The 12,334-nt window shown below is 42.5% G+C and overlaps 1 protein-coding gene across 6 annotated transcripts in view; it reads right to left on the bottom strand.

The window, feature by feature from the left end:
* Window positions 1–406: 406 nt before the first annotated feature.
* GALNT11 (polypeptide N-acetylgalactosaminyltransferase 11) overlaps window positions 407–12,334 on the bottom strand; it is a 74,893-nt gene continuing 62,965 nt past the window's right edge. For all 6 annotated transcript variants that reach the window (XM_055284627.2, XM_063641747.1, XM_063641746.1 and 3 more), the window contains 5 exons: window positions 10,036–10,188; window positions 5,684–5,902; window positions 4,279–4,383; window positions 2,090–2,227; window positions 407–1,186 (listed from right to left, as the gene is read on the bottom strand). In XM_055284627.2, the coding sequence (XP_055140602.1) occupies window positions 1,055–1,186; window positions 2,090–2,227; window positions 4,279–4,383; window positions 5,684–5,902; window positions 10,036–10,188 (747 nt within the window). In that variant the 3' untranslated portion in view covers window positions 407–1,054. The remainder of the gene's footprint in view (window positions 1,187–2,089; window positions 2,228–4,278; window positions 4,384–5,683; window positions 5,903–10,035; window positions 10,189–12,334) is intronic.

Here is a 12,334-nt window from a genome sequence, read left to right as displayed (position 1 = left end):
TTAGGATGTGGCACTTAAACTGTTTTGTGGTTCTGATAAAATATCTGAGTGTATCCCCTGCAGTATGAGACCATCTCTCCTCTTAAGATGTGGTTTGGGAGGAAAATTCACCTTATATTTCAGAATTTTTAGTATATGCAGGTGATTCCCAAATGTATTATCTCTAATTGAGCTACATCTTCCAAGAGTCTGACCTCTACATCCAACTGCCTGTTGAGCAGCTCTCCCTGGGTGCCGCACAGGCAGCTTTGATGTCCAGTATCTAAGGTCACACAGCTCAAGCTAAGAAACTGGGACGCGTCTTGAGAGGCAGAGGACTCTACCGAGCCTACTGGGTCATCAGCTGAATCCAAGAGCATGCAACACACCTCAGACCAGAGGCTCCAATACAAGACAGACTATCCTAAATAATCAAAAGGATTCTTTATTATGTAGATTGTATCATCATTCATCAAAATAATTTTATAATAGTTAACTGCCATCCTGTCTTATAAATGACACCTTCTGAAGTTAAACATAATATAGATTCAGTTTTTTTAAATGATCTACTTACAACATACTAAACAAATAATGGAAGTTTTTTTTTCTTTTAAAAGCACTATCTCCTATGAAGTCTAAGAAAGGAAATCATGACAAGTTCCTGATCAGATAAAAACCACTGCATCATTAAAGGGGATTAAAAAGAGGCATAAATAAATCTGAATAGAAATATCCATTTTCCTGGGTTTTATCTTTCTGTACAAGCCCAATTCTAGGGTTAAAATGATATTCTGGTTTGCCTCTGTAAGCAAGAAATTCCTTAACAGCAGCTCAAAAATGACCTTAATGTCTGGGTGAAACATACTTCTTCACCTGTGGACACTCAGAGCTCCCATCTCTGTCAGACGCGTGTCACCTCTGCTAACACACCCAGGCATCTCCGGGAGGACAGGGAACTGTCTTGTCATCCTCTCCAAGATGGCTCTGCTGTACCCAACCCAGGCTTTCCTAAAGCCCCAAACTCCACACAGGAGGCAACGCCTGATGAAGCAACGTTCCCGCCACAGCATCCACCTTAACCTTCCAAATGCCACTGCTGTGAAGAGGAGCCATCGCAGATCGCCATGGCAACAGAGCCCTTCTGACCCAGGGGATCCACCGCTCTCAGGCACTGTCCAACCGACACCTGGTATAGCCGATTGTTTTTCTGGAAAAAAAAAAAAAAAAAAAAAAAAGGTAGCAAGAAAAAAATACTGCCAATTACTGGCAAAACATGGAAATCCAGAGGAGATATGGAGCATTTAAGAATTCAGATTAAGGGATACAACAGTCCCCTCTTATCCAAAGATGAGTTTTCTGCTGTTTGTTATCTGCAGTACAGTACAATAAGATATTTTCTGACCGCAATCACAATTTATATTATAGTATATTGATTTGTTTTTATAGAGAAAACAAACAGGCTGTTGGGCTATGGCGATCCTCCCAGCTCAGCCTTCTCAGTGCTGGGATTACAGGCGGGAGCCACTGTGCAACCATGGTATGCTGTTCTTTTTTTGAGACGGAGTCTCGCTCTGTCACCCAGGCTGGAGTGCAGTGGCGCAATCTTGGCTCACTGCAAGCTCCGCCTCCTGGGTTCAGGCCATTCTCCTGCCTCAGCCTCCCGAGTAGCTGGGACTACAGGCGCCCGCCACCACGCCCGGCTTATTTTTTTTGTATTTTTAGTAGAGACGGGGTTTCACCGTGGTCTCGATCTCCTGACCTCGTGATCCGCCCGCCTCAGCCTCCCAAAGTGCTGGGATTACAAGCGTGAGCCACCGCGCCCGGCACATGGTATGCTGTTCTAACTGTTCCGTTTCATTTGAGTTATTGTTGTGAACCTCTTACTGTGCCTAATTGATAAATTTTATCACAGGTGTATCTCTAGAAAAAAATACAGTATATACAGAGTTTGTACTACCTGTGATTTCAGGCATCCACTTGGGGGGACCACTGTACTGCAGACTGAGAAGACCATCCATCCCCAAGGTAGAAAATGAGTTCATCTGCCACAGCCCTGACTCAACCTTGTGGGCCTCTGCACATTCTCCCAACATCATCGAGCCCTCCTCACCCCAAAGGTCCACTGCTGGGATCCTCCTGACCCGTGGCATTTCATGAGCCGTGGCGGGTCTGATGAGCGAGTCTCTGACATATCTAGACAAAGGAGACTATTTAAAACCAATTCATGCTCTTCATTATAAATCCAGATCTAGAGAAGAAAAATAAAATAAAATTTAGATAACAAATTTTAGGACTGAACAACACTTTGCATATTCTTCCACATATTGATTCTGTAAGGTCTCAAAGCAGAAACAGACCAATGCACTAGACTTACAGGGAAGCAGATTTCAACTTGGTTCATTCCACTGCAGATAGCTAAGGCAGGAGAAAGTGAGGTGCTATTCTCGGAAGAAATCTAAGCAGTGGCTGAATTTTGTTCACTGAATTTGACTGAATTAACTCTTTTCCAATTTTAGGGTTTAAAAATTACATAACTCTCTTAATTCTTGGACTGTGTAGGTGATAGAGGAGCCCGACAAGCCTCTGGCTGACCCTCTGGAGACAGAAGGGCACAGGGCTGCCATTTTCATCGATTCCTCCTCGGTGGGGGCAGTCAGGAAGTGCACAGGCTGAATACACAGATTATCTTCAGGAACACAACTGGGTGACATGGCAAATGCAATGAACGACTCACTCTCCAACATGCGCCATCACTATGCTCAAAAGGAATCTATTCTCTTCTGTTCTCCTATTTACTCATTGCTTCAACTTATAGAACCCAAATGGATGTGTGCACTGTTCACTAATATGAAGACCCTCGGTCAGAGTCATAAGGAGCTGTGAGAGAATTTTCTGCAACACTGCTATTGTCTCATAGCCTGTGTGTCCAATAAGGGAGCTACTGGCCACATGCAGCTATTGTACACTTGAAATGTGACTAGTGGCTACAGAATTAGCACAACTATGCAGTGACAACACAGTACATTTAGAATAGGATAACTAACTCCATCACCCCAACTTATATTTTCTGGAACAAATTTCAGCTCTCATCTCACTGTGACTAACACCACTGAAATTGCATCACTGCAATTTTAATACTTCCACAACATTGCCACCTCTTCTACCCAGAAGATGCACAGAAATCCCCTTTTTTTTTTTTTTGAGATGGAGTCTCACTCTGTCACCAGGCTGGAGTGCAGTGGCACAATCTTGGCTTTCTGCAACCTCTGCCTCCCAGGTTGAACCAATTCTCCTGCCTCAGCCTCCTGAGTAGCTGGGATTACAGGCACGCACCAGCACACCCAGCTAATTTTTTTTTGTATTTTTAGTAGAGATGGGGTTTCACCATGTTGGTCAGGCTGGTCTTGAACTCCTGACCTTGTGATCCACCCACCTCATCCTCCCAAAGTGCTGGGATTACAGGCATGAGCTGTGGCCTGTAATCCCAGCTGGGATACAGAAATCCCTTTTAAACTACATTTTCAACACATGTATCACCTGAGACAGTGGGCATGAACTCTTCCGGTAGAACATTTGATGAAATTTCACAGCATACGTTATTTACCAAAAAGCCCAAGTGGCTTTTTTTTTTTCATTTCTGAGTGACACCAACCCACCACTAAAATAGAAATGAGACACTACAATTTATGAGATTAGACTGCTGTTACATTATGCTATTTTATCAGACACAAACAAGTTTGAAATTACTGTTCTAAACCGAAGTAAGTTATTTACTGATTTTTAGGCCCGTTTTAATATTATTTAGGAGACATACATAAGCTGAAATTAAATTATGTGAATGGAATGAACTGGAATTCTGTAGTGCTTCCCTTGGCCATTTCTAACAAATTCCTATGGCTTGTAAGTCACAATTTATTCCCTATAATATTAGAAAGTACAAATAATGGTGTAAACAACTAAAATGCTTCATGACAACGAGCCGAGGTGGGAAAAACATACAAAGGAGACGAAAGTAGCTGACTAAGGTGTCATCTAAGGCCACTCTCATCCTTTTAACCCATTTATGCCGGAGGTTGCAATTTTTTTCGGTGAAAAATCAGACCCTGGCGATGACCTTGAGCATTAGGATATAGTTAACCCCCATAAGCTTAGTGTTCCAATAATGGAACACTACACATAAATGGATTAAGAAAAGCCAGAATAGTAGACACTGATGTCCTCAGGAGTGACTGCCAGCAGCTTCCCTACACTGGAAGCCGCCTTGCAAGCACTGGCTGTGAGCCCCAAGGCGTCACTCACCTGATTTGGGTCACTGTAGTCACAGGCCTTAAGCACCACGAGGCCTCCCTTCTGACTTGGGCGGCCCTGGGCCACCAGGCATTTGTTGGTCTGGAGGTGATAGAGCTGTAAGAGAAGGCATTCGACAGCTCAGAATGTGGGAAGCAATCCCAGAGATGCCTCCCAAGCCTGGAGGTGGTTCCAGGCCAAATGTGAAAGGTTATTCCGGAGGTATGAATTCCAAGGCTCATAAAAATATATGCATTTTTAATTCCTAAGTTCTAGCCTCAGAACACAGGAGCATCAAGATAGACAAAAGTTATAACTCCAAAAGTTATTAGCAATTTTAACATGCAGACAGTGTCAGCTAGGAATTCTAGCTACATATACATGTTTACTAATCTATAGCAGATGAAGGAAATTAAAATGTCATCCCTGCCCTACAGAACCTTCAAATGAAGTCAGGGATATAAGAACATGTATAAAAAAGTACACAGTGAAATGCAATATGCATGCGACACTGGAGATACACAGGTGACAACTATCACAGAACTGCGAGGGCGAGACAAACAGCAAGAAGTAATAATGGTAAGGGATCAACTACATGGGCACACACTGCTCTCTCTTGCTTAAAAACACCCAGCATCAAGATGTTTAGTATTAGGTGTTTTTCTCTTATAGGGTAGAGAGAAGAGGAAGCGGGAAAGCTCTAGGCTTCCTCCTAGCCACTGAGTGAGAGTTGCCACTGTTCTGGGAGAAGTGCCTTCTTCATAAAAGAAAGGACACTGGGCAACACAGACAGTATCTGCCGTTAGCTTTTAGAAGCCAACTCTAAGAGATGATGACTCAGGAGAAAGGGATGATTTTATGGCCGGACCCGTACAATTTAACGGTGACTATATAACTGTAATGAGTTTAAGACACAAAGACAGCTAAGGAAATGTGGTTGATCAATGTGCTTTCTGCTGATCTCAGATGACTTCTGGGAACACCAGGCGTGAAATCCATGTCCCTCTGACCCTCACTACTACCTCTGCTCTATCTGTGACTTGGTTCCCAGAGTTAAGAGCAAACAGCAGATCACTGCCCCATTTCTCCACTTGTTGGCCTGGCCTCTGACACATGAAGTTGACACTTCCATGGCCTCTGTCTGGGGTGTATTCCCATATGCCTCTGCACTCTTAGAAAGCGTCACATAACTTATCCTCACAGAAGGCAGCTATGCCGGCAAGGCAAGGATCTACACTTGAGGTCCTACACTTGCGTAGAGGAAGTTCCCATAAAGAGAATATAATGAAAGGCAAGCTGAAGTCTGTCATTAGACTCTGTTAAGTCCACAGTGTCACCTGTCATAGCTTATGGACACCTCAAAACTTTTCACATCAAACGCTTTTCATAAGACACTTGGAAAAGACAGCTTTCTTACCCTTCCACGTTGAAGGACTTTGGGTCGTTTTGGCCCTCTATTGACAAAAATGGGTTGTTGGGGTTTGGCGTGGGACCCAGATATCTGCATCTCTGGGTATACATTATCCAAATACCATTTAAATGATTTACAGCCCAACTTCTTTCTCAGTTCCACACGCTCACTGATATTTCCATAGCTTTTTGTCTTCAGGTCAGGTCTTAAGGAAAAATACTGCTCCTGAATTTAAAAAAAGTAAAAAATAAGAAAATCGAATTTTTTGTTAAAAATGATGATACAATTATATAGAGATTTTTTACGATTAAGTCCATTACTAACAATGATAATAACATGTACCTTAAACTGTATCTGAGAATCAATGAAACAGGCGTATATATGAGATCAGTGGGTCTCAAACTCGTGAGTCTCAGTAATCGATGTTCTTAAAAATTACGGAAAACTCCCAGGAGGGTCTGCGTGTGTGGGCTGTGTCTGTTCATATTTATCATACAGAAATTAAAACAGAGAAACCTACAAATTATTAATTCCTTAAAATAGTTAAAAACTCATTACAAACACAAAATGTAGTGAGAACAGTGATACTGCTTTATATTTTTGCAAACCTTTTTGCTGGCTGGCTGGCTTAAAACAAGTCAGCTAAATTCTCACATCTGCATTTAGCCTGTTGCAGTGTGTTGTTTGGTTAAATATATGTATTTTTAAAGTTACAACTTATATATAATTATGGGGTTAATACTACTCCAAAATTCAATAACTTTTGAAGTTTAGTTACAATGTGGAATATGAAATCATATTAAGATTTTTACACTGGTGCATTAAAATGTACTGGTCTATCGGCCGGGCACAGTGGCTCACACTTGTAATCCCAGCACTTTGGGAAGCCAAGGCGGGCGGATCACTTAAGGTCAGGAGTTTGAGACCAGCCTGGCCAACATGGTGAAACCCCATCTCTACGAAAAAATACAAAAATTAGTTGGGCGTGGTGGCGCATGCCTGTAATCCCAGCTCCTTGGGGGCTGAGGCTGCAGAATCACTTGAACCTGGGAGGTAGACGTTGCAGTATCACTTGAACCTGGGAGGTAGAGTTTGCAGTGAACTGAGATTGTGCCACTGTACTATAGCCTGGGCGACAGAGTAAGACTCTGATTAAAAAAAAAAAGATAAATAAAATCTCCTGGTCTGTCTTGCTCTCTGAATGGATCTTCCACCCGTTTTCATAACAGTGTGCATTAGTCATTTGGAAAATACTAGTCCACTGGATTGTACTGTTCTACCAAATATTGAAAAATTTCACTATACAATATAAAAAAATTATATATAAGACCACTGATCTCCTCAGTAAATTTTTTTTGAGATGGAGTTTCACTCTTGTTGCCCAGGCTGGAGTACAATGGCATGATCTCGGCACACCACAACCTCCACCTCCCAGGTTCAAGTGATTCTCCTGCCTCAGCCTCCCAAGTAGCTGGGACTACAGGTGCGCACTACCACGCCCGGCTAATTTTGTATTTTTAGTAGAGACGGGGTTTCTCCATGTTGGTCAGGCTGGTCTCAAACTTCCGACCTCAGGTGATCCTCCTGCCTTGGCCTCACGAAGTGCTGGGATTACAGGCATGAGCCACTGCACCTGGCCAAGTAAAAATTTTAAGTACTAGGAAGCTGTCAAGCTCCTGGTGGTAAATGTAAGTTTTTCAAAATTCTAATTTTCACTTGAGGGCTTGAATTTTATCATTTGCAACAAATACTGTCAGTTGTTTCCATTTTCATTATTTAGTTCGTTTTACCCAAATATGAGTAATTATGGTTTGTGAGTCAGTCATTCTTAACGTATAAAGAGTGTCCCTGGAGAGCAGTGGCTAGCTCCGCCCACAACGCAAACAACGCACAAGTGTTTTTCCTTGAACCAACCACCGTACTTCAGTACGCAGCAGAAGTGCTTTCTGTGTGAGCATGCGTACTCACACAGGATACTAAAAAGGCACATTGAGATTTACTAAAATTATTATATCAATGATATTCGGAAACGAAACTGGCCTTTGTCTTCTGAGTGAGGCTGGTGAAGAATGCGGTGACTACAGTATAACTGGGTGCTGATGCCTCGATTTATGCTAAGGCACTAGCCACTTTACTCCCCTGATTTTACACACTCAGTGCAATGTCAGCAGGGTCAAAGAGGCAAATACTGTATTAACCTGACTATGAAAATTACTTTAAACTGGCAGACCTCCTCAAAGAGTGGCTAGGACTGGGACCATGTGTTGAGAACTATGGTAGCCAGTGATGATTCAGAGATGAGCATGGAATTAGACCTCAAAGTCTGGTCAAGGAGGGAGAGGGGAGATAAACAGTGCTATAGGAGAAGCACTGTGGAGTCCCTACTGCCCCCAAACACAGTGCACCACTGTGTCCCTGTCATTCCAGCACACGCTGCATGTCTCTGTTGACATTTCCCTCACGGCGTGAAAAATTACTGTGCACTCCCTTATTCATCTTTTATCCCCCCAAAACCTAACACAGAGCCTGGCATACAAGAGGTGCACAACAAATGTTCAAAAATAACTATACACAAACACAGCAGCAGCCAGGCGTGGTGGCTCATGCCTGTAATCCCAGCACTTTGGGAGGCCAAGGCTGGCAGATCATCTGAGGTCACGAGTTCAAGACCACCCTGACCAAAATGGTGAAACCCTGTCTCTACTGAGAAAAAGAAAATTAGCCAGGCATGGTGGCACACACCTGTAATCCCAGCTACTCGGGAGGCTGAGGGTGAGGCAGGAGAATCACTTGAACCCAGGAGGTGGAGGTTGCAGTGAGCCGAGATTGTGCCATTGCACTTCAGCCTGGGCAACAAGAGTGAAACTCTTGTCTCAAAAAAAAAAAAAAAAAAAATTCACAGCAGCATTTGTCTTAACAGTCAAAAGTGGAAACAGGCCAGGCGTGGTGGCTCACACCTATAATCCCAGCACTTTGGGAAGCTAAGGCAGGGTGGATTGCTTGAGCTCAGGAATTTGAGACCAGCCTGGGTAACATGGCGAAACCCTATCTCCACCAAAACAAAAATTAGTCGGGCACGGTGGCGTGCACCTGTGGTCCCTAGGGAGCCGAAGTGGGAGGATCACTTGATCCTGGGAGGTGGAGGCTGCAGTGAGCCAAAATCACACCACTGTACTCCAGCCTGGGTGAGAGTGAGACTCTGTCTCAAAAAAAAAAAAAAAGTGGAAACAACCTAAATGTTAATCAGCTGGTGGATAAAGTAAAATGTGGTCTCTTCATACAATGGAATATTATTCGGCAATAAAAAGGAATGCAGACCCATACACGGAATGGCACGGATGAACCTCAAAACACCGTGCTCAACTGAAGAAGCCGGACAGAAAAGACCACATAGTTTATGATTCCATTTGTAGGAAATATCCAGAAAAGGCAAATTAAGTAGAGACAAGGAGTAGATTAGTGGTTGCTTATTGGTTGTCTAGGGCTGAGGCAGAGAGGGAGATTTTGGGGAGATGATCGAAGGCTATGGACTTCTTTTTGCAGTGATAAAATGTTCCAAAATCAATTTTTGAATTATACTTCAACAAATCGTTACAAAGAAAATATATAAAGTGACCTAAGGCAGAAGAGAAAGTGGGAAGTAATTCTAATGTGCCCTCTAACAGGGGAAGAAATGGGATTGGGTCACAACGAAGTCCAATGAGTAAAAGGAAAGGCCAGGCCTGGCACAGTGACTCACACACGTAGTCCCAGCACTTTGGAAGGCCAAGGCAGGAGGATCGTTTGAGCCCAAGAGTTCAAGACCAGCCTAGGCAACATAGTGAGATCCCATCTCTAAAAAACAAAACAAACAAACAAAAAAAACACTTTTTTTTTTAAAGTTATCCAGGCATGGTAGCACATGCCTATAGTCCCAGCTACTTGGGAGGCTGAAGCAGTAGGATCATTTGAGCCCAGGAGACTGAGGCTGCAGTGAGCCGTGGTCACAGCACTGCACTCCTGCCTGGGTGACAAAGCAAGACCCTGTCTCAAAAAAAAAAAAAAAAAGCCAACTTTTCTGGGCGTCACAATAGAGGGACCAGAAGGAATAAAGAAACTGAAGACAGAATTTCTTTCAACATTAGCTGCATTACCTCTTATGGAGTAGACACTTACAAAATTAAAAGAGTCAGATTAGAACCAGAAAGAAGCGAAGTACTAGGTGAAGGGGGTTGGGGGAAACTAGGAAGAGTTGGCCCTAAGGTGAAGGTTAACCAAGAGAAATATGCCAGAGTGAAAAGTAAAGCAACCAAAGTTATCACTATGCCAGTCACTGCCGGCCTATCATTCATCCTTCTAAACAAGAAATTTCACCTCACCTTGTATTCATCCAACCAGACATGTGCCAGCCTCAAAGAGTTGTGTGTCATGGTGTCCTGGCCTTCAGGAGATCCATATGGTCGCCTTTTTCGGAAAATGTGTCCTACTCTAGAGCAAGGGATGATGAAGAGCTTACCACCACACATCCAGATCTGGCCAGAAGCAAAAACAGGTGTTAACAGTTGCCTCATGTTGTGAAACCAATGTATGAATTTTCAATGAAATTAATCTTTATTCAATAGATGTTTATGAAACTTGGCAAGTTATTTATATCTTATTAGATACAAATATTCAAATAGAAGAAAATGAGAAGGTACACATTGTTAAAAGTTATCTGTCTTTAACATTACAAGGAACTAAATTCTAAAACAACGCTATAGTGAGCATTTACTACATAAGTCTGAAATTGCACTTACCCAACTTTGTTGCTTTAACAGATCAAGAGACTTGATCTTAGGCACTTAAGAACAAGAAGTGCTTATTACCTGGTTCTGTCATTTCAGTTTCACAGGTACTTGCTTATACAATGCATATTCTTTTTTAGAAAACAGATTTTTAAATATAAAATTTATAGAATAACTCCAGATTAAGATTCAAAAGACCTTAGCTCTGGTCTAAATTCTGTCTTTGACTATCTGAATTACTTTGGAGTTAAGTTTGTTTTTGTGGGACTCGATTACCTTATCTAAAAAAAAAGAGACTGAACTTTAAATAATAAAATCTAAAATAAGAAGCATAATAAAATCTATTACGCCATTAACCCTAACATTCTAAAACAGAATGAAAACCTGTTTTTTTTTTTTTTTTTTTTTTTTGAGACACAGTCTCGCTCTTGACCCCCCGGCTAGAGTGCAGTGGCGCGTGGCTCACTGCAACCTCTGCTGCCCAGGTTCAAGCGATTCTCCTGCTTCAGCCTCCCGAGTAGCTGGTATTACAGGCACCCACCACCACGCCCAGCTAATTTTTTTGTATTTTTAGTAGAGAGGGGTTTCACCATGTTGGCCAGGCTGGTCTTGAACTCCTGACCTCAGGATCAGCCTTCCTTGGCCTCCCAAAGTGCTGGGATTATAGGCGTGAGCAACCACGGACCCAGCCAAAACCTGCTTTTTAAAAATACTGTAGTCAATACATTTGCAGAAATACAGAAGGACATATGAACAAGTATCATGGTATTATCTGACAGGGATTCTGCTAACTGGACTAGGAGACGGCTGGGAGAAATACTGGGATATTTGCTTGGAAGAAGTCTCAGCTCTCCCCTTGCCCTCTTTCTGCCTTCTCCAAAGACTGTCTACACTATGGTCCTCTGAGCCACAGACCCCACCTACGCTGTCACCTTTCAAACCTTAGCAATTGGAGAAGACAGATAATGCAACGTGGATTTCTTCCTCAGGACAGGGGTACCTGTATACATAAAGGACTTGGTAAGCTATACATGGGGTGACGGTATAATGCAGCATCAAACTGAGCTGTTTCTGAAAGTACAATGGGAAGCTATTAATTTTTCCAAGAGAAAAGGTATGAACTAGGATGGTCTTAGGCCTCAGGGAAGTCTGGTCACCCTGACTATATGTATCTGGTAGTATCAATAAAATAAACCAACAAAAAAACCTTTAAATTAGCACATTAAGACATTCTAAATTTATATCCAACTATTCATTACAATACTTTTATAATTAAAAAAATACATACATATATATATATATATATATACACACACAGAGAGTGGAATAACAGATACTGGAGACTCTAAAAGGTGGGAGGGCAGTGAGGGATGAAGTACTACCTACTGGGTACAATGTCCATTATTCCGGTGATGAGTGCACTAAAAGCCAGACTTTACCACCACACACTATGCACTTGTACCTCTAAATCCATAAAAACAGACTAGGCACAGTGGCTCACGCCTGTAATCCTAACACCTTGGGAAGCCAAGGCAGGAGGATTGCTTGAGTCCAGGAGTTCAAGAAAAGCCCGGGCAACATAGTGAGACTCGCATCTCTACAAAAAATAGAAAATTAGCCAGGTGTGGTGGCACGCACCTGTACTCCCAGCTACTTAGGAGGCTGAGAGGTGGGAGGATCGCTTGAGCCCAGGAGTTCGAGGCTGCAGTGAGCCACTGTATTCATGCCACTCTACTCCAACCTGGGCAGCAGAGCAAGACCCTGTCTCAGAAAAATAAATACATGGCTTCTTACATGCTTTTTCGTTTTGTTGTTGTTTTCCTAGCCAATGGATCAACATGTATACTTTTGACATTTTGAACAGATATTATCCATCACAGATTCTGACAAAGTA

Source organism: Symphalangus syndactylus, chromosome 6, assembly GCF_028878055.3.
Source record: "Symphalangus syndactylus isolate Jambi chromosome 6, NHGRI_mSymSyn1-v2.1_pri, whole genome shotgun sequence".
NCBI lineage: Eukaryota > Metazoa > Chordata > Mammalia > Primates > Hylobatidae > Symphalangus > Symphalangus syndactylus.
This window is presented reverse-complemented; position numbering and strand designations above follow the sequence as displayed.